This window comes from Monodelphis domestica, chromosome 6 (assembly GCF_027887165.1).
Source record: "Monodelphis domestica isolate mMonDom1 chromosome 6, mMonDom1.pri, whole genome shotgun sequence".
NCBI lineage: Eukaryota > Metazoa > Chordata > Mammalia > Didelphimorphia > Didelphidae > Monodelphis > Monodelphis domestica.
In genome coordinates, this window is record NC_077232.1 from 62,536,666 (window position 1) to 62,564,085 (window position 27,420).

The window sequence follows — 27,420 nt, forward strand, 5'->3', positions numbered from 1 at the left end:
TCCAAATTATGCTAGTAATTTGACTTGACTTCCAGGAATCCTCACAAAGTAGCCTTGAAAAAGTACCTGGCAAAGCCGAGATGACAGTTTAGCCAGAAGAACCACTGAATTCCCTCAAACAGCTCCTCCACAAAGATCTAGAAAACAAAAATCAAATCCTAATTGGGAATTCAAAGAGAAAATGACAATGTCAGATTTCTAGTTTAAGGAGATAGACAGCTCTGTGGACCTTGAGGAGGAAGGTCTGGCCAAAGTTGTACTATATGGAGCATCCCAGAAGGCTCTAACCTTCTGCAGGATGCCCATTGCTGTCATTCTCTAATCAGTTTCAGGTCATAGATCTAGAACTGACTTATGGGTGGGGAGCAGGGGGTTGTACCTACGGATGATGTTCTGGGACGAGGAGTGGACATGGACCAAGTCTGTATACTGTGTAAAGAGCAAGTTCAGAAGCAAATAGTAATCATGTGAAGAGCACAGAAGGATCACATTTCTAGCCTCCAGTCTAACCTGAAGCCTTCAAGAGAATAGCCAGGGTTCCTATTCTAGAACAAAAGGGAGTCTACGTCTCTGAATCAGCAGAACTTTCCAAGTGTGTGATGGGGCTGGATCTAGCAATAATATAACTAGAACTTCCAACCAGAGACAAGCCCACAGGTGTGTGTGATGCAGATCCAGACTCAGGTCGGGAACTTGTAGAACTTCAACCAGGAAGCAATTAGGCTTTGCCCTAATCATGTTTCAGGAGTTCTTTCAATTCATTGGCTAACTAAGCCAGAGACAGGAAAAATTGCAGTTTGGTCATGGTGAAATACACTCTACCAATAGTTGATGGACATACGAGGCTCATATAATTCAGCAGTTAATTCATGTCATCATCCTTCATCTGAGGCAAGAAGGAGACATGCTTATAACAAAGCAGGTTGGTCATGTAGAAAAGAAAGGTGTACTTATTACAACAAAAGTGGATGCTTATCTAGTTTTAAAAGAAGTCTCATGTCCATGTTAGCATGGCCATTCACAGTATATCAAAGAGAACCATTTGTCCCTTATAAGACAAAATGAAGAAAAGGAACAGGCTTTCCTTGGTCTGGGGAAGTCTTCCTTTCCAATGATAAAACATTTCTTCATAACAATTGGATGTATAAAGATGATGCTAAAAGAAATCAACTTGCTGTAAGGTGGTCCTGTATGCTGAGGCGATATATAGCAAGATAGTGATTATAGAACAAAATGAGATTAGTTATATCAACTCTTCACAGACCACTCTTAGCTATTAAAAATCTACTTTTGACAGTTAAATCACAACATTTTCAGAGCATCAAAGCTTGTAGATCCAAAGCCTAATCTTTCTCTGAGAATAACACAACATTCAGTAACCAAAAAAAGCAGCAAAAAGCCAGAAGGAGACAAGCTCAGCTCAGATATTCCCTCCACAAGTGCAGATCAAAGCTCTAACATAATGTCCAAACTCAGAAAGTAGGCTAGAAGAATGAATAAATTTTAAAAAAGAATCCCACAAAAAAGCTATCGTGATGATAGGGTCTCAAAAGACAGTCTTAGAAGAAGAGAATGACTTCAAAAGAGCTGCAAGAAGTTTCAAAGAAAAATTCAACTTGGGCACAGGTTTCACCAGTATTCATAGAAAAGATGAAGCAGTTAAAAACAAAATTTCAAAAAACTAGTAATTACTAAGTGTTTTAAAAATCAAATGTGAGGGGCAGCTGGGTAGCTCAATGGATTGAGAACCAGGTGTAGAGACGGGGAGGTCTTAGGTTCAAATCTGGCCTCAGACACTTCCCAGCTGAGCGACCCTGGGCAAGTTACTTAACCCCCATTGCCAGAAAAAAAAAAATCAAATGTGAACAGAAGAGAAAAAAAAGGGAAAACAAATTATCGTGGAAAAGGAATTAACAACTTGGAACCAGAGGTATGAAATCTTACGCAAGAAACAAACTTCCTGAAGATTAGAATGGACCAAAAGTTAATGACTCAATATCAAAAGACTGAAAAAAAATAGAGGAAAATAAAAGATATTTCATAGAAGAAAAAAACTGACCTGCAAAACAGATCAAGGGGAGAAAAGTTAAGAATCAGTTGACTGCCTAAAAGCCATGGCCAGAAAAAGAGTGTGGATACCTTTCAAGAAATCATAAAAAGGGGGCAGCTGGGTAGCTCAGTGCATTGAGAGTCAGGCCTAGAGATGCGAGGTCCTAGGTTCAAATCTGGCCTCAGACACTTCCTAGCTGTGTGACCCTGGGCAAGTCACTTGACCCCCATTGCCTAGCCCTTACCACTCTTCTGCCTTGGAGCCAATACACAGTATTGACTCCAAGATGGAAGGTAAGGGTTTAAAAAAAAAAAATTCATAAAAAGAAAACTCCCTAGATCTCTTAGAACCAGAGAGCAAATAGAAACAGAAAGGAGCAGATTTCCATGGGTCACTACCTCCTGAAAGAAACCCTGAAAAGAAAATTCCAGGAATATGGTAGCCAAAACACAGAGCTTTCATGTCAAAGAAAAATACACTACAAAGAGCTAGAAAGAAAGAATTCAAATACCAAGGATCCATAGTCAGAATCACACAAGATTTAGTAGACACTGAATAAAGGAGCAGAAAGCTTGTAATAGAATATTCCAGGAAGTTTACAACTAAGAGTAACTTGCCCCCTAAAACTGAGTAGAAACCTACAAAGGTAAAATGGATTTTTAATGAAATCAAGGCCTTCCAAGCATTCTTAATGAAAAGACCAGTTGCCTAGAAACTTTGAAATAAAAAACAGGAGTCAAGAGAAACAAAAAGGTAAATGTGAAAGGAAAACATCTTATCAATGACTAAATAAGGATAAAGTGTTCATATTAGATTCTTTCTGGCCACTTGTAATATTTTCTCCTTAACCTTGGAGCTCTTGAATTTGGCTATAACATTCCTGGGAGTTATTACTTGGGGATTTATTGCAGGAGGTAATCTATGGATTCTTTAAATATCTATTTTGCCTTCTTGATAAAGAATATCAGGACAGTTTTCTTGAATAATTTCTTGTAATATGATGTCTAAGGTTTGTTGTTTTTTTTTTTTTGGTTGGTTTTTTTTTGGAGGGGGGGAAGTTTTGGTCTTGATTTTCAGGTAGTCCAATAATTTTCAATTGTCTCTCCTGGATCGATTTTCCGGGTCAGTTTTTTTTAATGAGATATTTCTTATTTTCTTCTATTTTTTCATTCTTTTAATTTTGTTTTATTGTTTCTTGATGTCTCATGAAATCATTAGCTTCTATTTCCCAGTTCTAATTTTTAAAGACTGAGTTTCTTCCATGACTTTTTGATCCTCCTTTCCCATTTGATCCATTCTACTTTTCATGGTACTTTTCTTCATTTGATTTTTTTCTCTTTTTCTAGTAGGTCAGTTCTGATTTTTAAGCTGCTTATTTCTTATTGGTTATTTCTGCCTCTTTTTCCATTTAACTAATTTTGCTTTTTTAGCTGTTATTTTCTTTTTACATTACTTTCATTTCTTTTTACTATTTTTCTTCAACCTGTCTTATTTGTTTTTTTAATTCCTTTTTGAGTTCTTTCAGAATTTGTAACCAATTCCTGTTTTTGTTTGTTTTTTGGAGATTTTACATGTGTTTACTTAGATCTCACCATCTCCTGTTGCTTCTGTTTTTTGCTCATTTTCCTGCCAGTGGACTGGGAAATCTGCATGTTGCTGGCCATTTCTGTCTTAGCTTCTGCTTCACAGGGTTTTTTTCCTGAGGCTGGCTTAATTGCTGCTGAGGAGATTTGAGAGTGCCCTGTGCTATGGACCTCTGGATCTTACTGTCAGGGTCTGGGACTTCAAGGAGTGGGTCTGAGGTGTTCTTTTGTTGGTGTAGTCCATGACCCAGGATCCCTAAGTTGCCTACACCCTGGTGGTCAGCCTGCTCTTTTCTGTTTACAGTTTTGCTTCCAATCCCCCTTATATTGTGGAAATCTATTCTCTCTGCCTACCTTTCACATTGTGTTCAGTGGAAGAACCTCATCCTGCTTTGACTCCTGTCCTTTTAAAGATCCATTTGGAAGAATATTCAGAGCGGTTTAAAGGTTTCACTGCTACTAAGTTGCCATCTTGGCTCTGCCCTCCCCCCACATTAGATTGAAAAAGAGATTGATCTTAAACAAAATAACATCTAAGAAGGGCCAATTTCAAAGAAGGTCTTAAAAGAAAAGAAAGAATTAGTATTTGGGGTTCTGAATAAGGAAAGATAAGAGGACCAGGGTGAGCAAAAGCAGATTATACCATGCTTTGAAAAAACCTAGTGTTGAGCCTTTGCAATCTCTCTAACAATACTCTTCTTTATTTAAAAAAAATGGACAAGAAACAAAGAGAACAAAGTATAAAGAAACAGAATGGATAGAAATGCACAATTAACAATCATAACTATGAATGTAAATAGGATGAACCCACCCATAATTGGAAGAGAATAGCAGAATAGTTTAGAAAAAAGAATGTTACAATATGTTGTCTCCAAGAAAAACATTTGAAAGAGAAAATAGAGTTCTAAAAAGGAGCTAGAGCAAAATCTAATATGCTACAACTAAAATTAAAAAAGCAGGGGAAGCACTCATGATCTCAGTCTAAACAACAGCAAAAATAGACTTAAAAAGAGAAACTACATTTTGCCAAAAGGAACTTTAGATAATGAATAATTATCAATCCTAAACATATATGCAACATATGCACCAAATGGCACAGTATCAGAATGCTTAAAGGAAAAGTTAAATGAGTTATAGAGATAAAGAGTGGAATTATAAAAATGAGATATCTTAATTTACTCCTAGATAAATCAAGCTCCCCTATCACCCCAAAAAAATGTAAGAAAAGACTAAAAGACATGAATAAAAGTTAACTGTGATAAACTTAGAGACTACGGGATTGGAATAGAAAGGAAATAAAAAGAAATTTGTTTGTGGTGTATCTCTTAGTGTGCATGTCACCTTCACAAAAATTGACCATGGGTTAGGACATAAAACCCTCATAAATAAATGAAGAAAAGCAAAAATATCAAATGCGTCTTTTATGAACCATAATACAATAAAAATTATATACAACAAAGGGCCATTGAAAAAATTATTAAAAAGTAACTGGTGACTAAATAATTGTAGAGAACGGATGAGTCAGAGAACAAATCGCAGAAAAAAATTAATGATTTCATTAAAAATAATGACAACAATGAGACAGCATACCAATATTTAGGGAAGTCAACCAAAACAACCCTTAGAGTAGATTTATATCTCTAAATAATTTCATCAGTAAAAGAATAAATCAACATATTGGTCATATAGAAAAACTAAAGAAAAAAACCTTTAAAAACTAGCAAATTAAAAACTCTAATTAAATACCAAAATAGAAGTCCTGAAAATAAAAAACGAATAAAGTTAGAAACAAAAAGCCCTTTGAATACCAAACCAAAATAGAAATTTTGAAAATCAAGGAACATGGGGCAACTGAGTGGCTCAGTGGATTGAGAGCCAGGCCTACAGAAGAGGTCCTAGGTTCAAATGTGACCTCAGACACTTCCCAGCTGTGTGACCCTAGGCAAGTCACTTAACCCCCATTTTGCCTAGCCCTTACCACTCTTCTGCTTTGGAACCAATACACAGTATTAATTCTAAGAGAAAAGATAAGGGTTTTTTTAAAAATCAAGGAAGAGATTAAAATTGAAAGCAAAAGCTCATTGAATTAATAAATAAATCTTGGAGCCATTTAAAAAAAATCCATCAAAAGAGATAAACCATTAGCTAACTTGTTAAAAAAAAAGAAAACTAAATTACTAGTATCAAAAATTAAAAGGTAAATTCACAACCAATGAAGAAGAAACGAAAGAAATTATTTCACCTAGTTATAAGCCAATAATGACAATCTAAATGAAATGGATGAATATTAGCACAAATATTGTCTAGATTAACAGAGCAAGAAATAAAGGACTTAATACTAAATAATGAAATTAAACAAATTATGAATGAAATTCCAGAGAAAGATATCCCAAGACTAAATGGATATAGAAGCAAATTCTATCAAATATTTTAAGAGCAATCAATTCCAATACTATATAAACTGTTATATAAACACTTTTTTACACAATGAAATGAAAATGAAAACATCTAAATAATTAGAGAAATATCAGTTGATCCAGAGTAGGTCAAGCTAATGTAATAAAAATGACAATGTCCTAAATTAATTTATTCAGTGCCCTACCAATCAAACTGCCAAAGTAATACTTTATGTAGAGCTTGAAAAATTAAGAACAAAATTCATCTAGAGATACAAAGGTTTCAAATATTAAGGAAATCTGTAGGAAAAGGTGCAGGGGAAAGGGGTCTACCAATACTCTCAAACTATATTGCAAATCAGTAAGCATCAAAGCAATTGATACTGGTTAAGAAATAGAGAGGGTTATCATTGGAACAGATTAGGTACAGAGTATACAGAAACAAATAATCACAGTAGCATAGTGTATGATCAACTGAAAGACCCCGGCTATTTAGACAAGAACTCACTACTTAGCAAAAACTGTTTGGAAAACTGGAAATCATTCTGGCAAAAACTAGGTATAGACAAACATCTCACACCATAAACTAGGATAAGCTACAGATGGGTATATGTCTTAGACATTAAGAGTAGCATCATAAACAAATTAGAAGAGCAAGGAAGAAATGATCTGCCATATCTATGGATGAGGGAGAAGGTCATGACCAATCAAGAGAAAGAGAGGCTCACAGGAGGGAAAAGGGATAATTTTAGTTGCATAAAATTAAGAAATTTTTAAACAAACAACCAATTCAGCTAAAATTTGAAGCAAATAAGTAGGGGGGAAAACTGCAGTAAGTTTCTCTGATCATTGTCCTATTTTTAAGATATATATGGGACTAATTAAAAATTATAAGAATGAAAACTATTCTCCAGTTAATAAGTAATCAAAGTATATAAATCAGTAGTTTACAAAGGAAGAAACCCAAGCTATCAATAGCCATAAGTGGAAGTCATTTAAATTACTAAAAATTAGATGAATACAAATTCAAACACCCCTAGAGTTCTACCTCAGCCCTATCAACTTAGCCAAGTCGAACAAAAAAGAGAAATGGAAGATTTGTGGGAAAATAGATGCATTAATGCTCTCGTGGTAGAGCTATAAATTGATCTAGTCATTCTGGAAAGCAATTTGGAATGATGCCTTTTGACCCAGCAATACCACTAGCAGGTCTCTATACCCCCAAAGAAATTAAAGAAAAACGAAAGGGGCCTATATGTACAAAAATATTTATAGTAGGGGTTTTTTTTGTTGTTGTGGGAAAAAATAGATTAAAGGAATTCCCATCAGTTCCCATCTGAAAAAAATTATAGTATATGAATGTGATAGAATACAGAGAAACCTGTGAAGACTTATTTGAACTGATAGAGAGGGAAGTGAGCAGAGCTAGGAGAACAGTTTATATGATACCAACAGTATTGTAAAGACAAATGAGTTTGAAAGGCTTAAGAACTCTGATCAGCATAATGCCTAGCCACAACTACAGAGTATTTGTGATGAAACTCCCCTCCTGGACTGGAGAGTGCTGATTGGGACATTTTTATTATGGCCAGTGCAGGAAGTTGTTTTGTTTGACTATACATATTTGCATGAGGAACTTTGTTTTTCTTGCTTTCTCAGTGGTGATGGGGATTACTAGGGGGAAATGGCAAATCTTTGTTTTACCCAAAAAAATAAACTTAATTGAGTTTTTTAAAAAGAATATGACTACCCAAAATACATCTCCAGTTTCCATCCAGATAAACGAGTGAAGCATTGTGTGTGTCCTTGGCCTAAGACTCAGGAAAATCAGCCTTGAGTCCCAGCTCTACCACCATGGAGCAGGGAGACTTTCCTGTTAATGAACTTTCATTTCCTCTTTGGGCACAGCTAGGTAGCTCAGTGGATTGAAAGCCAGGCCTAGAGACGGGAAGTCTTGGGTTCAAAAGTGGCCTCAGACACTTACCAGCTGTGTGACCCTGAGCAAGTCACTTAAGCCCCATTGCCTATCCCTTACCACTCTTTTGCCTTGGAAAGAATATACAGTATTGACTCTAAGATGGAAGGCAAGGCTTTTTAAATAAATAAATAAAATAAACATGTTGGCCTAGGTGCTCTCTAAGGTGTCCTCCAACTCTAACCTTGAATAACTTGATTCTGATTCTACAACAGACGGCCCAGAAGGAGATGCACCTACAGCATAAGTCCTGCTCCTTTCTCCCAGATGCCTCTGAGAGCTTCTGAACTGGAAAGGGCAGGACCTCCCAGAGCTTTCTTTCTGCTAAGGAGGCCCATGTCACCTCAGTGCCACAATGAGGAACCAGAGCATGGATGGGTTACCTACAGGAAAAGATGAGATCCTCTATGTCAGAAGTTCTTCACCTGGCATCCATGAACTTTGTTTTAAAGTAGTTTGATAACTGTTTCCATATCTTTGGTTTCCTTGGTCATTCTGTGTGTCTTCTTTTGTATCTTTTTAAAAATTACCCTGAGAAGGGATCCATGGGCTTCACCAAAGGGCTCCATGACAAGAAAGGATGAGAAGCTGTGCTCCCACTCATCCTTCCAAAGAAGGAATGGAACAGACTGTGGGTTGGAATTCTGCCTCTAGGGCTGCCTTCGTGCCAGCTAAACTACCTTTAGTTGTCCCCGTCTTTTATGTTCTTGCACCTCTTCTAATGTAGACCATTTCCTTCTATGTCCTTTGGCTCAGTGAAAGCAAAGGCATGCTCTGTTCATGGTGTGAAACACTTTAAGGCCCTGTGAATTGAAATCTGAACATTTTTGTAATGGTAGGTAATTGGCTTCACTGAATTGCTTGCCCCATGGAATTCTCGCAAGCTGTATTGTAGTTATAATAGCACATAAGTATGCATGTGTTACATAAGAGCCCTGAGTCATTCCAGGACTCCATGATCATTTCCTTAAGTTTGTGATGTTAGCATTTTTTGCATAAGCTTTTAAATGAGATGTTGTCTCTTTTATCTAAAAGCTTTTCACGTTTAAGAGGGGGAAAAAAAGTAAACTTTTTTGTTCTTTTTCCCTTTTCTAGTTTAAAAAAACGTGCAAATTATAGACAGAGGCTAGGTTTGCGGTGACTAGATAAAGGAAAGTGTCAACACCTCAAGTCAAATAAAACAAAACATTTCCATGCGGCTGGGCTCAGTTCTCCCCTCAGCCCTTAGAGATATGAGTGATACTCCCTAATGTTTGCAGAGGTCGGCAGCTCTTATCCACAGAGCCCAGAGAAGGTATTAGGGACTTTACGTGAGCCGAGTTTTTCTTAGCTCAAAAGGACATTGGGGATTAGACATCAGAATTCATCCGCCTTCTCTTACACATGGGGAAACTGAAGTCTTGCCTGGAAAAGGCGCTTGCCCAGTGGTATAGAGCTCACAAGGGGCAGAGCTTAGTCTGTTAACTCCTCCGCCAGGCTCCTGTCCACTCCGCCATACTGCCCCTTCTCGTGCCCCACGCTGTCAGATATGCCATAGCCAGGCCACCTCCCTGGGTTCTTCTAGCTGCTCTAGGGGGAGCAACTGCGTGCTTAGGAAAGTCACCAGAGCTGTTCGGGAGCTTTCAGGCTTATGGGTTGGATTGGAACAGCAGCCTGGCCGACGCTGGCATGTCCAGCCACAGCTGACCAGGAGGAAGGATGAAACCAAGGAGACTGCCATTAGAAATAGGTTGTATATTGCTCGAAATGGGGCTTTTTCAAGTAGTGTGGAGTGTGTGTGAGGGTGTGTGTTAGACTGCAAACATGAAGCTCAGTTTGGCCTAGAGCAAGCATGAGCAGCCAGCAGATCCTTTGGGCTTAAGTGCGTATCGGGCCACTCACTGCTTCTCCCCTTTATGCCTTTTGTCCCACCTCTCTAGTTCCCACCTCGTCTTTGGAAACGTCAAGTAGTATAGAACAGGAGAAATACCTGCAAGCCCTCCTGAATGCCATTTCAGTTCATCAGAAACTCAGTGGCAGCAACACGCTCACCGTCAGGCCGGCACTTGCTCTGTCTCCAGGTAAGGCCTCGGCAGCCCTGGCTCCGGCGATGTGTACTGCGGTCAGGGGGTGTCCTGGGAGATGGTGGGGATCCCTTGGGAAGGAGGTTTGGAATCTATCCTGGTCAGCAACGACCAAATTTAAATGTAACGTTTCTGAAGTTGTCATGAGGGGTGGAAGCTTAGTGAAGTGGGGGACGTTTCATGTTGTTTCTTAAGGGAGAATCTCTTTCTCAGCTGAATTTCTATGAAGTGGTTGGTTCCAATTCCCCAATTGTTAAATTTGCTGTAGAAATGACAGGGGAATCTGTATCGACACAAATCCCCAGATCACCGCACGATCTGATCACCACCTGTCGTTTAGATAAAACCTTGCTCTTCAGTGTGTTTTGGCTAGATCTGGATGAAGCCATTGAGACTCACATTCATATTCTGTTTCAGTTATCATGTGATGAAAGTCGATAGGGTTCATGTAAAGGTAACCCCGATGTGTTAGACACAGGCGCATGGGACTTGTTGGTCTACTTGGCCTAATCACCTGTTTGAATCAGCCCAGCAGACGCAGAAGATGGCTTTTCTTGTAAAGTAACACCATCTAGAAAGCTTGCTTGCTTTGCTGCATTCATCATTGAGTTCTTTGATTGCATTAGCCAGACCTAACCCTCCATAATCTTGCAAATGTGTACGTTATCGCTGACAGAGTAATCATGTCTACTTATTATCTCTAATACAGCTTTGGGTGCTTAAAAAGTACAATATTTGGCAGCAGCTGGACATGTTATACGTGAAGAGAACAATATGTCATTTGAGTAATGTTAACGTGAACAACATGATAGTTTTTATTCTTCTTTTTTGGCTGACTTTAGGCTCTGAGCGAAAGACTTCAAGAATGTCCACTGTGCTCAAGCAGGTAGTGCCAGGACATTTGGATGTAAATCCATCCAATAGCTTTAACCGAGGAGGTTAGTAAGATTAATTTTATACCTGAGCACTGATGTAATTAAAACAGACTGCCCCATAAAAATGAAAGTAGAAATCATTAGCTCATAGTTAATTGTTTAAGTCTCCGTGGAGCACCTTATGCCCATTAATTTTTCCAAGTTTTGTCATTTTTTCTGTAAATTATTGCTTACTAAATTAGTAAAATGTTAAGAGACGAGCTTAAGTGCATAATCAAATGGTATCTTGGTCATCTGAGGCTTCTAATTTTTTTTAATCTGAGGACAGTCAGAAAATCTATGAGGGGAGAAGGGTATCACTTTGGGAAATGCATGAATGACCTAATTTGAAGAATGACTCCACTAGGTGAGAGTTCCACAGTGGTCCCAACTGTCAGTCTCTGGGAAAGGCAGGCCCAGACCTGTAGATAACCAGAGAAAGCAGACATTGGACCCTGAGGATAGTATTTACCTGGTGACCACTATTATTACCCCTGAGCTTCTGATTTGGAGGATTAGGTGTCATTATAAAAGTCAAGTCTGCATGCTTGATTCTTTGCTGAATGCCTCCTTCCTCATAAAGAGCAGCTAGAGTTGGGAGGGAGAAGGCAGTTTAGAAAAGACCCAATTAGCCCCAACAGTCCCACAGGGTACACCCCTGGGTGCACCCCCAAGAGAAGCAGGGAGAAGAGCTCTGTTCCTTTTCTGGATGTTCACCCAAGGGACCCTTGTCCCCTCTGCCTCCTGCCACACACAGGGTTCCTTTGAATCTGTTAATTGTCTTCCATTCTCTTCTCCTTCCTTCCCTTAGTTCAGGTCATAGGGGAATAGGCTTCCATGTATCTCTGAAAACTGACTTGCTGCCCAGGACTATGACTAAATGTAATTGTCAGTCTGTTTGAGAGTCCTATCGAGGCCTTCCAATCCCCTTCTACATGTAGTGCTACAAAAATCAAAACTAAAAGTCTTAACACATCATAAAAACCAAGTGGCTGCTGGGGTAAAATATTGACCCAACCACATGGCAATGCTAACTACAGGAAGGCCTCTGCATGGCGGCTAGTCACCAGCCCTGGGGCAAACCCTCAGAAACGTTTCTTCCATATGTCCATTGCCGTCCTATAACCACGACTTTTATGCTTCGTGGAGACCCTCATGGCCAAAAAACCATGTTCAGTGGTGGTGACTTGGTATCAGAACCATCTGGCTTTGTGTTTGGTTTTGGTTTTGTTTTTTTTAATCAGAAAGAGACTTATTCAATCTACTCAAAATACAAAGGACCATCTCTAATACTGCCTCTCACTTTGGTGTAAATAGGTACTTGGAGGGGAAATGTCAACTGTGGGGCCTTTCCAGAACCCTTCTAGATATAATGACAGGGTAATGGGTTCAGCCTGCTTACCTAAATGCCCATGGATTTGTGAAAGAGAGAGAGATGCAGCTTAGGAGTAAAGGCATTTATTTTTAAAACAAGAGCTCTTTTTGTTGTTGTTGTTGTTGTTGTTGTTGTTGTTGTTGTTGTTGTTGTTGTTGTGCTTTTTAATGAACATGACTTTGGTTATACCAAATGGTTCCTGGAGCTTCCATGATTGATCTTTGATCCCAATCTGCTATTGCCCAGGTCTGATTTATACTGGCCCCTCCAGGGCTCACACTGCTCTTAGTGAAATTCCCCTATCAGCCTTGGAAGCTGGAAAAGGAAGTGGTTATTTTATTGAGGAAATGTGTTTCTGGCTGAATGGAGCTCCCAAGAATCTGGTTCCTTTTGGTATAATTCAACAATGATGCCTCTCAGTTGCACTGCCCATTTCAAGTTTCATGGAATATTTATGAAATTTGGTACCTTTGAAAAAATAGGTACTAAAATTTCATTGCACAAGAGTCTAGTTCATCTTTTGGTGTGAGCTGAGTTGAATCTTGTACTTTTTTACTATGGTTTCATAGCATTTTCTTTTTGATGTTATGTTTCTGGGAAAATCAGTAACCAGTTTCTTCTTTCTTGCTCTGCTGTGACTTTTGCTTCACTGCCTATCCCATGCCTTCTCCCACTTTTACTTCTACCTACCAGTGTCTGGGCACAGAGATAAATGTTTCATTCAGGCAAACCCCAAATCAACAGCTAAGGAAAGAGTCCATAATCAAGGTACAGTTCTCTGTGTCCTGAAACATCCATCACTCTCCGCCATGTTCATAATTTGGCATGTTTTTGTGTGTTCAGAGGGATAGTTCCATTTTTATTTCACAATTTCGTTCATGCTCCATTGACTTCTATCCTCTTGTCTCATACATATAAGGGCAGCATGACATAGTGGATAGAAATCCAGGAAAGGAGTCAGAAAGGCCTGAGTTCTTTCCTTACATCTGGCATCTACTGGCTGAGGGGCCCCAGGTACCTCTCCAAAACTATAAGCTGCAGAGCAGATGCTGACGTTCATTGGCAGAGCCCATTTTCTTACCCCCATACCAATGAAATCATAGATCAGATCCAGAAAAAAATATCATCCATATTCTAAATTAACAATTTTCTGTTTTCCTAAGCTTGAAAGCATCCATTAGCATAGCACCTAAAGTAAGTTCAATGCACCATATTTGAAGGTACCTTTTTTAGCTGAGCAGATACTAACTGGAAAGTATTTTCCTGAGACTCGTGGGTTCTTCTCCTCATATCACAAAAATGCTTACAGAGAAACATACAAAGGGTTATCTAGCCATGCTGTAGAGAAACTGAGCCCTATGTGATGCCTGCCAGAGAGGACCCTTCCAAGAAGAATGCAAGCTCTTTTTTTTTTCTTTGCAAGAGTACTGGAAGTGGCCCAGAATCACTGTCATCCCATCACTGGTAGAAACATGTCTGTCTGTGTGTGTCCTAGCAAATATTTCTGCTGTCTTGGGTATGCTGCAGTAGGCATCCTGTGATTATATAGGAAATAAACTCCATTCCCATCACCCTATGATGTGAGATGTCATACAGCATGATTCAGATACCCATCATACTTCCTGGGGTTTATAGGTTTGTAAAAGCCAAGCAAGAAACAAATAATCTTTTTCATTAAATAGGTAAGAGAAATTCCTAATGATAATTGATATAATGTAGACAAAATTAAAACTCATGTGGGCTTCTTCAAACACCAAGAACATCCTTTTAGAACTTATCCGCTTCTGACCTTCCCTTTGGATTTGTCTGCTTCCCTGGCTTTAGCAAAATACAAAATTCCCAACCATCATTTCTTACTAGGTTTTAAGAAATTGCATGTTAAAAGAAACCAAGATGAAAATTCTGTCATCCTCAGCATCTTCAGGCTCTGAGTCTGCCTCTGTATGATTGATTCAAAGATATTGTTTTCTAATCCAGCATCGGGTTTTTGTAACGTTTGGTTAGCATATCTGCTAACTAAAGGAGGAAGGTTGTGAGTGGCAAAGGTTCCCAGAGAGCATGACCTTCCTTTTCCCCAATCTCCAGCCTGAATACTATGCCAATATGTGGAGCACTAGTGGCACTTGGTAGTCTTTCTTATAGTAAGCGTTTTACAAACCTCCAGTTTTCAGACAGGCATGTGAATGATCCTGTTACACAAGCCAGTCCTTTGTTCCTTCTGTTCCCAGAACAGAAAGTTCAACTGTCCTTAGAGCTCCAGGGAATCTCACTGTCACTCAATTTTTAGGCATTAAATATGACTCTCCAACTAAAAATTTCCCAAAATGAATGGTCTGCAACTCTAAAAGCCATGCTCCTGCAGAATACCTGCAATAGATTGCCGAGAGGGGTAGCCAGTCAAATCACTGAGCGTGTGTAACAGAGGAACCTTCCCAGAAGCCTCTCCTGCTATTGTTCATTGCACTGGGAGTGTATGAAGCACCCCGACACAGCACCACTGTGGGGTAGGGAGCTCCAGTCCCATTCTCTCCATTTTAAAAAGAAGGAAACTGAATCTCAAAGAGGGGAAATAAGTGGCTAAAGGGGACATAACTAGTGATTAATTGAATAAGAATTCATCTGGCAAAATGACTGTCATCTATTTCCTCCAAGTACTCCTGTTCATTTTGAAAAACTTTGGTCTTAAGAACATAGTAATCCTGTTTGAGATTCTAGTGTCATTAAGCTAGATGGAACTGACGTTAGTCTCTTCTCTTCAGAAATGTGTACAAAGTGCATGCTTTGGTTCCATAGTCAACATAATTTCCAGGTAAGATAATCGCATTCCCCCAACCTGTTTTATAATGTTTGTACCTCTCACAAAGGTGTCTGGGCAAGCCTTCGTGCCAGCAATCGCTTTATCAACTCTCCAGCATCCTTCATTGATGTTGGCGCCCGACTCGCAGGCAAAGATCACTCGACCTCCTTCAGTAACAGTGCCTACTTACAGAATCAGCTCCTGAAGCGCCAAGCTGCCTTGTACATATTTGGCGAGAAATCACAGCTAAGGGTAACATTCCTCTTTATCACTCAGGAGAGTGAGGACAGCTCTTTGGGCCACTTGGGAGTCAGATGCCATTCTTAGTGAGCTTGTTTCTCTAGCGGTGGGGGGAGGGAAGATAGAGTCTCATCTCGTGGCTCAGAGCCTGGTGAAGCCCTGGGGACCCCAAAGCCTGCCCCCTCCTCCAGTAACTGGGAGCTGCTGCCTTAGGGAGTTTGCTGCCTTGACAATACGAGTGTTATTGTTTCTCAGGATGGCTGCAAGGCTTTGTGAAGAAGGCAGGGCAAGTGGTGTTCTCCCCATTTTACAGAGGAGACAACCAAGAATCAGAGAGGAGCCCAAAGACGTTCACTTAGGAAGTGACACAGTGGGGTGGGTGAGAAAATTAGCATCTTTCTACACACATGTACCGGATTAAGGAATGACTATCCCTGTGCGACAGGGCCAGGATGCGAATGCCCTTGTACACACGTCAAGCACGTAGAAAAGTGACACCCTTGTCCACAGAGGGACATGCATGGATTACGTTGGAAACCGAATGCCCGTATGCAGCTCTGCGCAGACGGGTTGGGTTCCAAAGGTAACCCCTTCTCCGTGCAGGCACCCACACGGGTTGGGCCTGGGTGTAGAGAGGACTATGAGTCCCTGGCAGTTTGGACAACTCTGTGTCTACCTATTGACACTCTATTGAACCCAGGTCTTCCGACTGAGTCTCAATCCCAGCTCTTGGGGGCCCTAATTCTGTTGAAAGGTGGCTGAGCTAGGATGAGAGAATGCGAGAGCTTGGAGAGAAGCCTGCTCTAATGATGGCCTGCTGGGGAGCGTGCAGGGAGGCAGGCTTCTGGTAAGAAGGGGAGCCTTCCCGGAGGGCTCTCCAAGGATTCAGCTGCCCCGCCTCGCTGTAGCCATGTTGGGCCTCGGCTAATGCGTGCAGGCATGTCCGTGAGCATGGCTGCACCCAGACTCGGGGGGCCGTGAGGTCGTTTCTAGAAGCCATCTCACTGCTGGGTCCCAGAGAGACTTCAGGTATAAAGTACATTTGTGTACGTGTGGATGAGCCGCAGAAAAAAGCCCAGACCCCGAACCCAGAGAATTCAGGGGGGAGCCGAAATAAGCCCTCTTCTAAGCAAGCCCTCTAATTGCTTTTGGTTCGGTCAGGTATCGGTGAGAATCCATGTTTGTAAGGAGACGCCCAGCAAGTATTGGCATCTCCAGCCCTTAGGATAAAGGGAGCAGGAGGGGAAGGTTTTTCCCTGAGCAAGGAAGCTTTTTGGAAACCCTTGTCCAGGCTGATGGGCCTGATATTCAGGGACAGGCATGGACTCTGCCCATTCAGACAGAGCTAACAGCTGTGGATTGGGGCCCCAAGCCAAGGCTGGCTTTATTGCACCAGGGCAAAAGCAGCAGCGGCACCCCCTACTCCCAAGTGGAGCTGGGGCCCGGGTGCCATCCCACAGGGAAGCTCCCACGCACTGACACCGTGTTCTAAATGAATTGATTTTTAATTAAGAAATTCCCCAGAAGCTTGTAGACTGAAGTCACATAGAAAGCCATCCCCAAGGAGCCTCGTGTTAGTCCAAATAGGCCCGCTGCCCCAGCTGTAACGTGGAGCACAGAGGTGCCGGGCGGCCCCCTCCTCCCGCCTCCCTGGTAATCTCCTCTGCGTGACGCGAGGCAGCCGTGTCACGGCCTCAGTGACAGAACCCTAGACTGAGGGGGCAAACACTAGACTTCCCCTTTGCGCATCAAAGCCCAACCCTCCCAAGTATCAGAAGGGCCTGACTCCGTCCATATGATCCAGTTGCCATGGATTGCAGCAGGTTGTCATTGTTCTCTTAGAAAGGAGCCCCACGACTTAGCATGCAGCAGTGACAGCTGGTGAGTTCCCACTGCCCAAGCTCAGTCTCGCCATTTAGCCTAGACAGTCACACTTCAACACATGAAGCCCTCTCCATCGGCAGCACTCTCAGCGCGGGGACAGCAATCCTGCCCAACGTGCCCTGCTGCCCTTCCGTGCCCAGGCCACCTGCAGAGTGCCCTGCGGAGCCCGGCACGGGAGAGGACCAGGCAGAATAGTTCACTTCATTTGGGACTGTTTGAACTCCAAAGGGACCAAAATGAAATACCACTCCGAGAAAACTGCACGTGGCCTTAATGGCAAGTTTCCTCCTAGAGCAGTGGAGAAGCATCCTCGTACGTCGATGTCAGAGGACCTTTCCAATTAAACTGTCCTGGCACACGAGATTGGGAGATGTTTAAGTCCACTTAAAGACAAAGTCGTCCATTAAAGTTGAAACTGATTTCCAGTTGTGGAATATCATTCTAAATTAGGGCATCCCTCAGTGCAGGCTTCTTCCATCAGAGTGATATGGGATGCTTCCTTTTCTTCTAACATGACTGATTCCCCTGAACAGAGGAAGTGACTGGTAGAGGGTCTGAGATCTAGAGTTGTAAGGGACCATCTGAACGAGGAAAGAGAGCAGCACATAGAGAATTAGGTGGCGTGAGGGGGGCGTTATTTATGTCTGATCTTCTGACTCCAGGGCCCGTACCCTCAGAGTCAAGGTAACTAAAAGGCACTTGCATACCAGGGGAGCTAGGAGTAGAGGTTCACTAAGTACCTTAATCCAGAGGAAATTCAGAGTATTAGAAGATTTTATTAGAAGTAGTAGAAGAAGTATTAAAAGCATCATGAGACGAAATGTTTCCGAAGGGAAGAGTATCTTAAAGAGGCAGCTTCCTTTGTTATCTGATTGATAAACCACTATTGGGGAGCTAAGCCTGAAAGGTCAATTCTTCAGTTGCCACAAAAAAGTCAATTATCTCCCCCTACACTTTAACTAACCTTTCTGCTGCCACATGGGGCAGTAGAACCAGCCGGGACTTGGGGTCAGAAGACCAAAGTTCACATGGCCAGGGGCATCAGACAGGTGACTTCACCCAATGGACCTTAGCTTCCTCCTTTGTGAAATTAGGATAATAAATACAGTCATGTACATTGTACATAAGGGGAATATGAGCTACCATTATTATTGCTTTCTGCTCCTGGCATTCAGAAATTTATACTACAAGAGCGATGTGATATGTCTTTTTGAATTATTGTGTGATATAATACTCTCTTGAGCATGAAAAGGCACAATATCACGTCCTCCCTCAGAACTGATCTTTGTGAGACCATGGGCAAGTCACTTAACCCTGTAAAATGAGCAGGAGAAGGAAATAGCCAACCATTCTACTATCCTTGCCAAGAAAATCCCAAATGGAGTCATGAAAAGTTGGTCATGACTGAAAAAAAAGACTGAACTGAAAGGGCTTTGGAACTGTTGCGCTAGCACTGCTGGATTATTACAGTATAGCATAACCATCTAAGGAATTCCTTCCTATTTACCTGTATCACCAACTTCCTTATTGACCCATTTCTACATTCTAACAGGTTCAACCTAACCTGTTGAAAACAGGCTTAAAGAACGGGCACACTCCTTACAAGCTTGGCCAGTATTTAAGCTTCACTCCATCTCTTTCACCCCCCAGAATGATGGGGATTTTCCATATTTGTGTTATATAATAGCGGGCACAAGGAGGGTAAAGTCACCTTCCCCTGAATAGGTTTTGGAACATCCAATTTGACTTAAATGGCAGTCCTAGAGAGTAGATGACATTAACTACACAAGTCCCCATTTCCCACCAGCCTCTTCTGCATTCCCCAAACAGGGATGGATTTTGAGACAATAGGTTTGTGATATTTCTTGGTCTCATCAAATATTGAGTGTTGCTAGGTAATTTGCAGAGCCTCTTTGAATAACCTTTGCTATCTTTGTCTACAGGGTTTCAAATTAGAATTTGCTTTAAACTGTGAGTTTGTTCCTGTTGAATTCAATGACATCCGACAAGTGAAAACCAGCTTTAAAAAGTTAATGAGGGCTTGTGTCCCCAGCTCTATTCCTACTGATTCTGAAGTGACGTTCCTCAAGGCACTAGGAGACTCCGACTGGTTCCCACAGGTAATTAGTTGATGTAGCAGGTTCCCCCCAAGTCCCCTCAAGTGTCCATCCTGACTGGCCAGGTGATTTCTCAACATTAGGAATCCATGGACCTCCAGCTTCAAGGTAAGCTAGTCTGGAAGTCCTAACCTTTGAAAACCATTCACAATCCACCTCTGAGCTGCTGTACTGCCACAATCCACTTTTCTGGCTTATACTTCTAAACAGTCAAATAGGTCAAGAGAAAGTAGTAAAACCATGTTAATTGGCTTCCTACAAATTCTTGATTCATCCACATAGCTTGTCTCCCTATCATCATTATCTCTTTACTCTTTATCAAATTTTCCACATTAACTATTCCAAAACCTTTTCCAGCAGTTCTCAGCAGATAAATGATCCCCTTTGCTCTGGAAGGATTTAGACTAGAGCACAAGATTTCTCACCTGCCTTCCTGCTCACCTCTACACTTCTGTGCCTTCCCTCACCTGTTCTTCCTTTCTTCCTCTATCCAAGCCAGAGGCAGCTCTCCTGCTCATCAAAGCCTATTATACCCCCAATTCTCTTCCCTTTTCTGAGCCCTCACTGCATTTGTCATCATAGTCATCTCCCTCTTGCACATAAACCTCATCTTTTTTTTTAAACCTTTACCTTCCATCTTGGAATCAATACTATATATTGGTTCCAAGACAGAAGAGTGGCAAGGGCTAGGCAATGGAGGTTAAGTGACTTGCCCAGGGTCACACAACTAGGAAGGGTCTGAGATCAAATTTGAACCCAGGACCTCCCATCTCTGGGCCTGGCTCTCAATCCACTGAACCACTCAGCTGTCCCCTACATAAACCTCATCTTCCCATTCTCACTCCACTCACAAATATTTGGAATCCTCCCCCTCTTAAAATACTTTCCTAACACTGTTACTCATTATCCCACTGTCTTCTTGTTCTTTTTTTCTAAGACTTCTTTTCTCTGCCTTTGCTTCTTCACTACCCATCCATTCCTCAGCCCTTGGAAATGTAACATCTAGCCTAATCACCCTATTAAAACTTCTTCACATAAACAAACCACTTAATGGCCCAGTCCAGTGGCCTCATGCCCATTCTCATCCTCCGTGGCTTCTGGGTAGCATTTGGCACTGTTGGCAGCCCTCTCCTTGAAGCCTTCTCCATGTCCAGCTTTCTCCCTGTCATTATGACTACTCCTTCTCTGGCTCTTCCTCCTTTTCCTATTTTCTCAAAGCAGACATTCCCCCAGGCTTCATCTTCTCCCCTCTGTGACTCTCCCCTTGACAGGCCTCAGCTATTATCTCTGTGAAAATCACTCTCACATCTACATCTCCAGCCCATTTTTCTCCTGAGCCTTCGAACATACATATATTTTTAACTAATTCTGAGGCACTTCCAACTGGATATCCTGCCAGCACCTCAAAGTCAACACATCTAAAATTAAACTCATCATATTTCCCAAACCAGTTTCTCTTCTTGACATCCCTATTTTGTTCATGGCACTCATCCTTCACATCACCCAAAGCTAAAACCTTTCTGTCACCTTTAATTCTTCCCTTGCATTTATCACTCACTACCAGTCAGTATCCTGTGAATTTAATAGCCATGGTATCTGGTATATCTCCCACCATTCTAGATGAAGCCTTCATTTGTCTCATTTTAACTATTGCCATCATCTCCTAATTGGTTTCTTGCCTCCTATTTCTCACCCCTTCAATGCATCCTATATAAAAAATGGCCTAATGCACAGCTTTGATCAGGTTACTTCCCACTGCCTACCAGATTCCTTAGACCGACATTCGAGGCCCTCCACAAAGGTTCAATTTACTTTTCCAACTTTATTTTGTACTGCAGGCCTTCATAAACCAGCCAATTTTAACAACTCACCAGTCCATAAACATTTCTAGCATTTTTCACTCATCTGCCTTTATTCATGTTTTTGTCCAGGCTTTGCATGTCCTCCCCATCCATCTGTATAGAGATGTTCTGTAAGAGTCCTACTCCTTTGGGAAGCTTTCACTTGGTGTTCATGCTGGTTCATGAGCCTCCTCTCCTTTTGCCAACTCATAAAATTTATTTATACTTCTTTAATGAACCCTCCACATTCTTTATCCTTTTTTGCACACACTTACAGCCAGCACAGCATAGTGCTTTGATGCATTTGAACAGATAGGTACTCAATATATATAAAGGAAAAATTTCCTCCAGTAAGTCTTACTTATATAAGTGAGGATAAAAGAACAATAAACGTTCAGAGAATAGAGAAAGATTGACATGGACTTGGCTAGCCAGAGGTTTCTTGGAGAGAATAAGACCTCAAAAGATCAGCTCTCTTGGGATGGTCATCATGGCCCTGCCACTCCCTGATGGATGTGCTGTTTCTCTGTCTTCCACTGTGATGCTAGTTTGGGAGGAAAGATGAGTTTCCTTTCAAGCTTGTTGAATTTGTGATGATGATAACACATGCAAGTGGAATATCTTTGTATATAAATATGGCACTAAAATTCTAGAAGATCAGACCAGTCATGAAATCAGACATCACCACATAAAGGTTGTAGTTGAAAGTGTGGAAACCAATAAATTCTCTGAGCACAAGAGAATAGAGCTCAAGAAGAGGATTGAAAAGAGAACCTTATAAAATATTTACATTTAGATTAGGAGGAAGAAAAGAAAGGAATAGCAAAGATGATAGAAAGGGAATGATCCAAGAGGTAGGAGGAGAACCAGGAGAGAGCAAAGGCATGGAAGCTAAAAGAAGAGAGGAAGAGGAGGAATTCAATAGCAAGGAATGCTGAAGAAGGGCCAAGGATGATGAAATTGAGAGGAAAACCCTTTGGATTTGGCAGTAAAGTTGTTGTTAGTGAAATCAGATTCTAGGAGGTGAGAAGGGAATAGAGTGCCATAGAAGCAGAAGTCATCGTCCACACATCAAGAGAAATGAGAGTAGGGAAGGAAAGAAATAGAGAAGGATGGTAGTTGATGACTTTGAGCAATGCCCATGGTTTTCATCATTAGATGGAATGAATGATAAGCTAAATGAAGGAAAAACAAAATAAGATTCATCTGTGCTATGACATTCAAGAAAGATTATTTAGATTCCATTACATTGTATCTGAAAGAAAGTTTAATCATTTTGCCTTCTTCATTCAAAGCATTTGTTGGTTGTTCCTAGAAAGTCCTCTCTCTGGGACAAGAGAGATAATTATCTTTTTGTCTTAGCAGGGGCAAAACTGCTCACTTTTGTGTGCAGAGCTGGCCCTCGACAAGTTTAGGAAAGAGAGAGAATTTCTTTCAATATGCAGCCTCTCGCCTTTCAGAGCCCCTCATTCCCTTCCTGGCTCCTCCTTCCCCTTAGACACTCTCAGATATCTGATGCCCAACCTGACCTTGCCTTCCCGACACACAGGCATGGCTGTCGCTGTCTGGTACCCTCAGTTCCCAACTCCCCATCAAACTAGAGTGGGATTAACAAATACCATTCCTGGGCTGTCCTCAGAAGACGATAACAGAGAGTTCACGAACATATGGTGCCTCGTCCAAAAGAATTCTGGTCGTTGTGAGCAGGCATGTCGGGTCGAAGGGTAGTTCAGGTGCAGGGCTCCCACTCGATAGAATATGCACATGGTGCCCCACTGTACTGCCAAGAAAAGGTGATGAAGGCCCCTGAAATGCTGGTTGGAACTCTGTGACAAATTGGAGGGAGGCCTCAGCCAAAGTCACCCTAGACGGGAAGGCACAGAGGAGCTGTAGTCATTGGAGGGAATATCCAGATTAGGCTGAGGTTTTTCAATGGGCCTTGTGTCTGGCCTACCCAGACATACTCATTTTGAAAACTACCTACTGAGCTCAAATCCTGAGTTTCCTTTACAAGCTTTGAATCAGGAGGCTTAGAACCCTGAGAACAACTTAAGAGAGATTTCTTCTCATTTGTTTACATAATAACTAAGGTGATCAACTTGAAATAGTTTCAGCAGTACTCAGGGAATCATTTTAAAAAGCACACTCCTTCAGCATTACAAGGACCATCATCTTCAGAGCAAAGATTATCACAGACCAGAGCCACCTTGCTCTGAATTAGTTTTACCACTTGCCAAAGAGTTCTACAGGGTCAAAGACCCTCACAACATCATTGCTTAGAAACTGGGTTTTTTCTAATAGTATTTTTTTGCCCAATTACATGTAAAAACAATTCTTAACTTTTTTTTTAATTTTGAGCTTTGAATTCTTCGCCCCCCCCCACCTCCTTTGCTAAGACAGCAAACAATCTGAAAGGGATTTTACACATGCAAGCATGTAAAACTCCTTGGAAAATTTTAAAGGCAGGCATTCAAACAATGTGCTAGGCATTTTATCTTGATTTTATGGAAACTCTTCAAAGCTTATAGACACTCCTGGGTTTGGACTATCCAGGTGGCTCAGCTGTGCTCATGGCACAGTGACACGTTACATCTCAGGTTGACACAAAGTCCCCGTGTACACAGTCACCAGCCAGTATTCTGTTTAATGGTCTCATTTCTGTCCATCTCTCAGCTGCACAGGTTACTGCTGCTGGCCGTGGTTGTAGCTGAAGTGCTAGAGAGCGGCTCCTCCGTCCTGGTCTGTTTGGAAGATGGCTGGGATATCACCACACAAGTAAACTGCTTGCATGAATTTTGTTTTGTGTTTAACTTTATATTTACTTCTCAGTTTAGTCTGTTGCAAAAGTTAGCAAAAAAATTTTGTCAGCAAATAGCACTGTCTTCGTCAAATAAAAAAATCCTGTTTTGAATGTGCTCTTCCACCAAAATAGTCTGGCCGTGGGATTCCAGGACATGCTAGGCATTTGTTTAGCACCTTTGGGTGAGCTACCAGCACTGGCAGCTATGTTAGGTTGCCAAAGAAATGAGTACCAGCCTGAGCTAGGCAAAGATTTGGATCATTTCTTACTCTCCTGGCAGTTGGGAATCCTTGTTTTTCCTAGAATGGCCATGGTTGGAGAGGAGAGAGACTATGATTGTTGGGGAAACAAGGAGAATATGAGTGAGTTGTATGAGGGTGTGCAAATCCACTGAACAACAGGTCAGATTGATGTAATAGAGAAAGCACTGGAATCAAAGCAAGCAACTCTGGGTCCTGTTCTTGGGTCGGCCACATGATGATGAACAAGTAACAATCTGCCTGAGACTCAGTCCCCTCATCTGTAAAACTGGAACAATAATGGCGATACTTGCATTACTTCCCTGATGGTACAAATTCACTAGTAAAGAATGGGGAAGATACGGCCATACAGTGCTAAGTCACAAGAAAGAGTTGGGAGTTGTAGTGTAGCTCAATAGAAGCCATTGCCAAAAGGATAACGTGATCTTGGGCTGCATGAAGAGGGACGCAGTGTGAAAAGCCCAGGAGGCTGCGATCAAGCTGTCGTCCGGCCCTGTCGAACCTCAGCTGGAAAAATGTGTGTTCAGTTTAAGAAAGACATTGGCAAAGTGGGACGCATCCTACAGAGGGCAACCAGCACAGTGAAGGAACAACCATCCATTTAACAGACACGGTGCACTGTGCTCGGTGCTCTGAATAGAAAGACTCAAACAAAACTGTCCAGGGGAATATAGCATGCAGATATAATAGAGAGCAGAAGAAAATGAGAAAGAGAGTGCACTAGTAACATCTGGGAAGACTCAGAGAAGGCTTCCCAGAGGAGATGGCAGGGATTCTGAGAGGCAGAGATGAAGGCAGCTATTCCAATCTTGGGGGAATTGGCCATGCACAGACGCAAAAGCCAGGGTGTCAAACTCGGGGAGCAACTAGCCTAGCTTAGCTAGGACCTTGTATATATAAAGGGGGTTGGCATGAAAGAAGACTGGAAAGATGGGTTGGTGCCAGGTTTGGAGGGCCTTCAGTGCTTCACTAGGGGATTGGGGTTTGGGAAACACTGATGGTTTTTGAACAGTGACTTGTTCAGGCCTGCGCCTTAAGAAGGGCTCTTGGGAAGCCATGCCGAGGGTAGCCTGGCATGGAAGAGACTGCAAGCATGGACACTGAATTGGAGTCAATTATAGGAGTGCAAGAAGAAGGAGTGGACGTGATGAAAAAGAGATAGACGTAAGAGATGAGGGGCCAGGACAGAGGAGGGTGAGGGGGATAGAGATATCAATGAGGATTTGAAGCTATGCAATGAGATAATCAAGAAAATGGTGGTGCCCTGAACAGACATGGAAATTCAAAGTAGAGAAGGGTTTGTGGGAGAAGATAATGAGTGTGAGATGCCTATGGGATACCCAGGGAGCTGCAGATGTAGAACTAAAGTTCGGGAGAAGGATTTGACAGGCAATTTGGGAAGCATCTGCAGAGATGATACTTGAGCCATTAGGGGAGATGAACTTTCTGATAGAGGGGGATAGAGAAGACAAGATAGCCCAGGACAGAGGCCTGAGAAGTCCTTACTGAGGGACCAGGAACTGGATGACAGGCTCACAAAGGGAGAAGGAAAACCATAAGAGATAATGACATATTAGAAAAAAGGTTGGACAAGATGACTGCCTTCATGTACTTGAGGGATTGATAGGTTCATATATTTAGACCTAGAAGGGACATTTAGTCCAACCTTCTCATTTTATAGTTAAGGAAACTGAATCATGATGAGTTCAAGTGAGCTGCCCAAACCCCAGTAAGTGGAAGAGTCAGGATTTGAATTCAAATCTTCTGACTCCAACCCAGACCTCTTTCATAGAAATTCAGTAGGATTTGGTAGTCCTCTATTCCTTCTTTAAACCCAGATCTTTTCTTCAAATTTCAGGCAGAGAGAGGAATAATGGGTAATAATTTCAAAAGCACTGAGCACTTTCTAGCCATTAGAGCTGTCCCAAAGTAGATGGGATGCTTTAGGAGATAGTGGGGTCCCCTTTAGTTGAGGTCTTCTAAATGCTAGATGTCATTAGGCAATATTGTAAAGAGGATTCATGGTGTGACACAGGTTGGACCAGATGGTTTCCAAGGTCTCTTGCAGCTTTGAGATTGCGATTCTTTGGGTGGGTCTTAGGTGAGCACTTTGTAAGCAATAGAGTTCTGTAGGAACGTGAGCAGCAGCTGCCTCTCGAGGCCGGACCAAGAGATGATGCTCAAAGCCAGAGCTGGGCTTAAGGACGACTCCCTCTTGAGTGGACAGCCTTAGTGTGCTTGCTCTCAGACTTCCCTCTGCCAATCAAATCCCTCTCCCTGTGCTTATAAGCTAACCTCTGGCAACCCTGAGGATTTTGCCGTTAAGTCGATTTATTAATTAAGGGTCCGGGTTATCCAAATGGTTCGGATGTCGCCTTCCCTAAAGATAACACCAGTCAAATTTGACCTTGAGTTTTGACAGATTGCTTGAAAGAGTCATGAATGAATTAGTTGCAACCAATTTCAGCTGCCAGAGCCATGAAATGAGTTCACAGTTCAGATGTTTGCTTGTTTGTCTTTTTTACTTTGTATCCACCCTCCTGTCACCCAGGGAGCACGGGGGAGCTCGGGAGCCTTTTTAAGGACCGTTACTAAGGCTTGTCCTCCCTGCTTGTGTCCTAGGTGGCATCCCTCGCCCAGCTGCTCAGTGACCCGTTCTATAGGACTCTGGGAGGCTTCCGGATGCTGGTGGAGAAGGAGTGGCTCTCCTTTGGTCACAAATTCAGTCAGAGGAGCAATCTGACCTTCAACTGTCAGGGGAGTGGCTTTGCTCCCATCTTCTTGCAGTTCTTGGACTGTGTGCACCAGGTAATATGGCTGGACTTATTTGCTCTGCAAGGGAAGGGAAAATGAGGAGAAGGGAAGAAGCATTTATTGAGCACCTGCTGTGTACCAGGCCCTAAAAGGAAAGTGCTTTTATTATCCCCAACTTGCAGTTGAAGAAACGAGGTAAGCAGCATTGAAGTGATTTGCCCCCGGGTCACACAGCTACCAAGTGTTGAAGGCTGTTCAAGCTGGGGTTTTCCTGCCTGCAGGCCAGTGTACCACGTAACTGCCTCAGTGCACCAGCTGCTTGAAGTTGTTGATGAACTGGTACTGGCTGCTTGTAATTATTACTAGGAAGA

At 41.9% G+C, this 27,420-nt stretch overlaps 1 protein-coding gene across 6 annotated transcripts in view; it reads left to right on the top strand.

Annotated features, from left to right (window-relative positions):
* SBF2 (SET binding factor 2) overlaps positions 1–27,420 on the top strand; it is a 522,987-nt gene that overhangs the window by 465,410 nt on the left and 30,157 nt on the right. For 4 of the 6 annotated variants that reach the window (XM_056802096.1, XM_056802099.1, XM_056802101.1 and 1 more), the window contains 6 exons: positions 9,924–10,064; positions 10,910–11,005; positions 15,221–15,405; positions 19,221–19,397; positions 23,909–24,010; positions 26,918–27,103. In XM_056802096.1, coding sequence (XP_056658074.1) covers positions 9,924–10,064; positions 10,910–11,005; positions 15,221–15,405; positions 19,221–19,397; positions 23,909–24,010; positions 26,918–27,103 — 887 coding nt within the window. The remainder of the gene's footprint in view (positions 1–9,923; positions 10,065–10,909; positions 11,006–15,220; positions 15,406–19,220; positions 19,398–23,908; positions 24,011–26,917; positions 27,104–27,420) is intronic. The other 2 variants (XM_056802098.1, XM_007497085.3) reach the window with 1 other exon arrangement.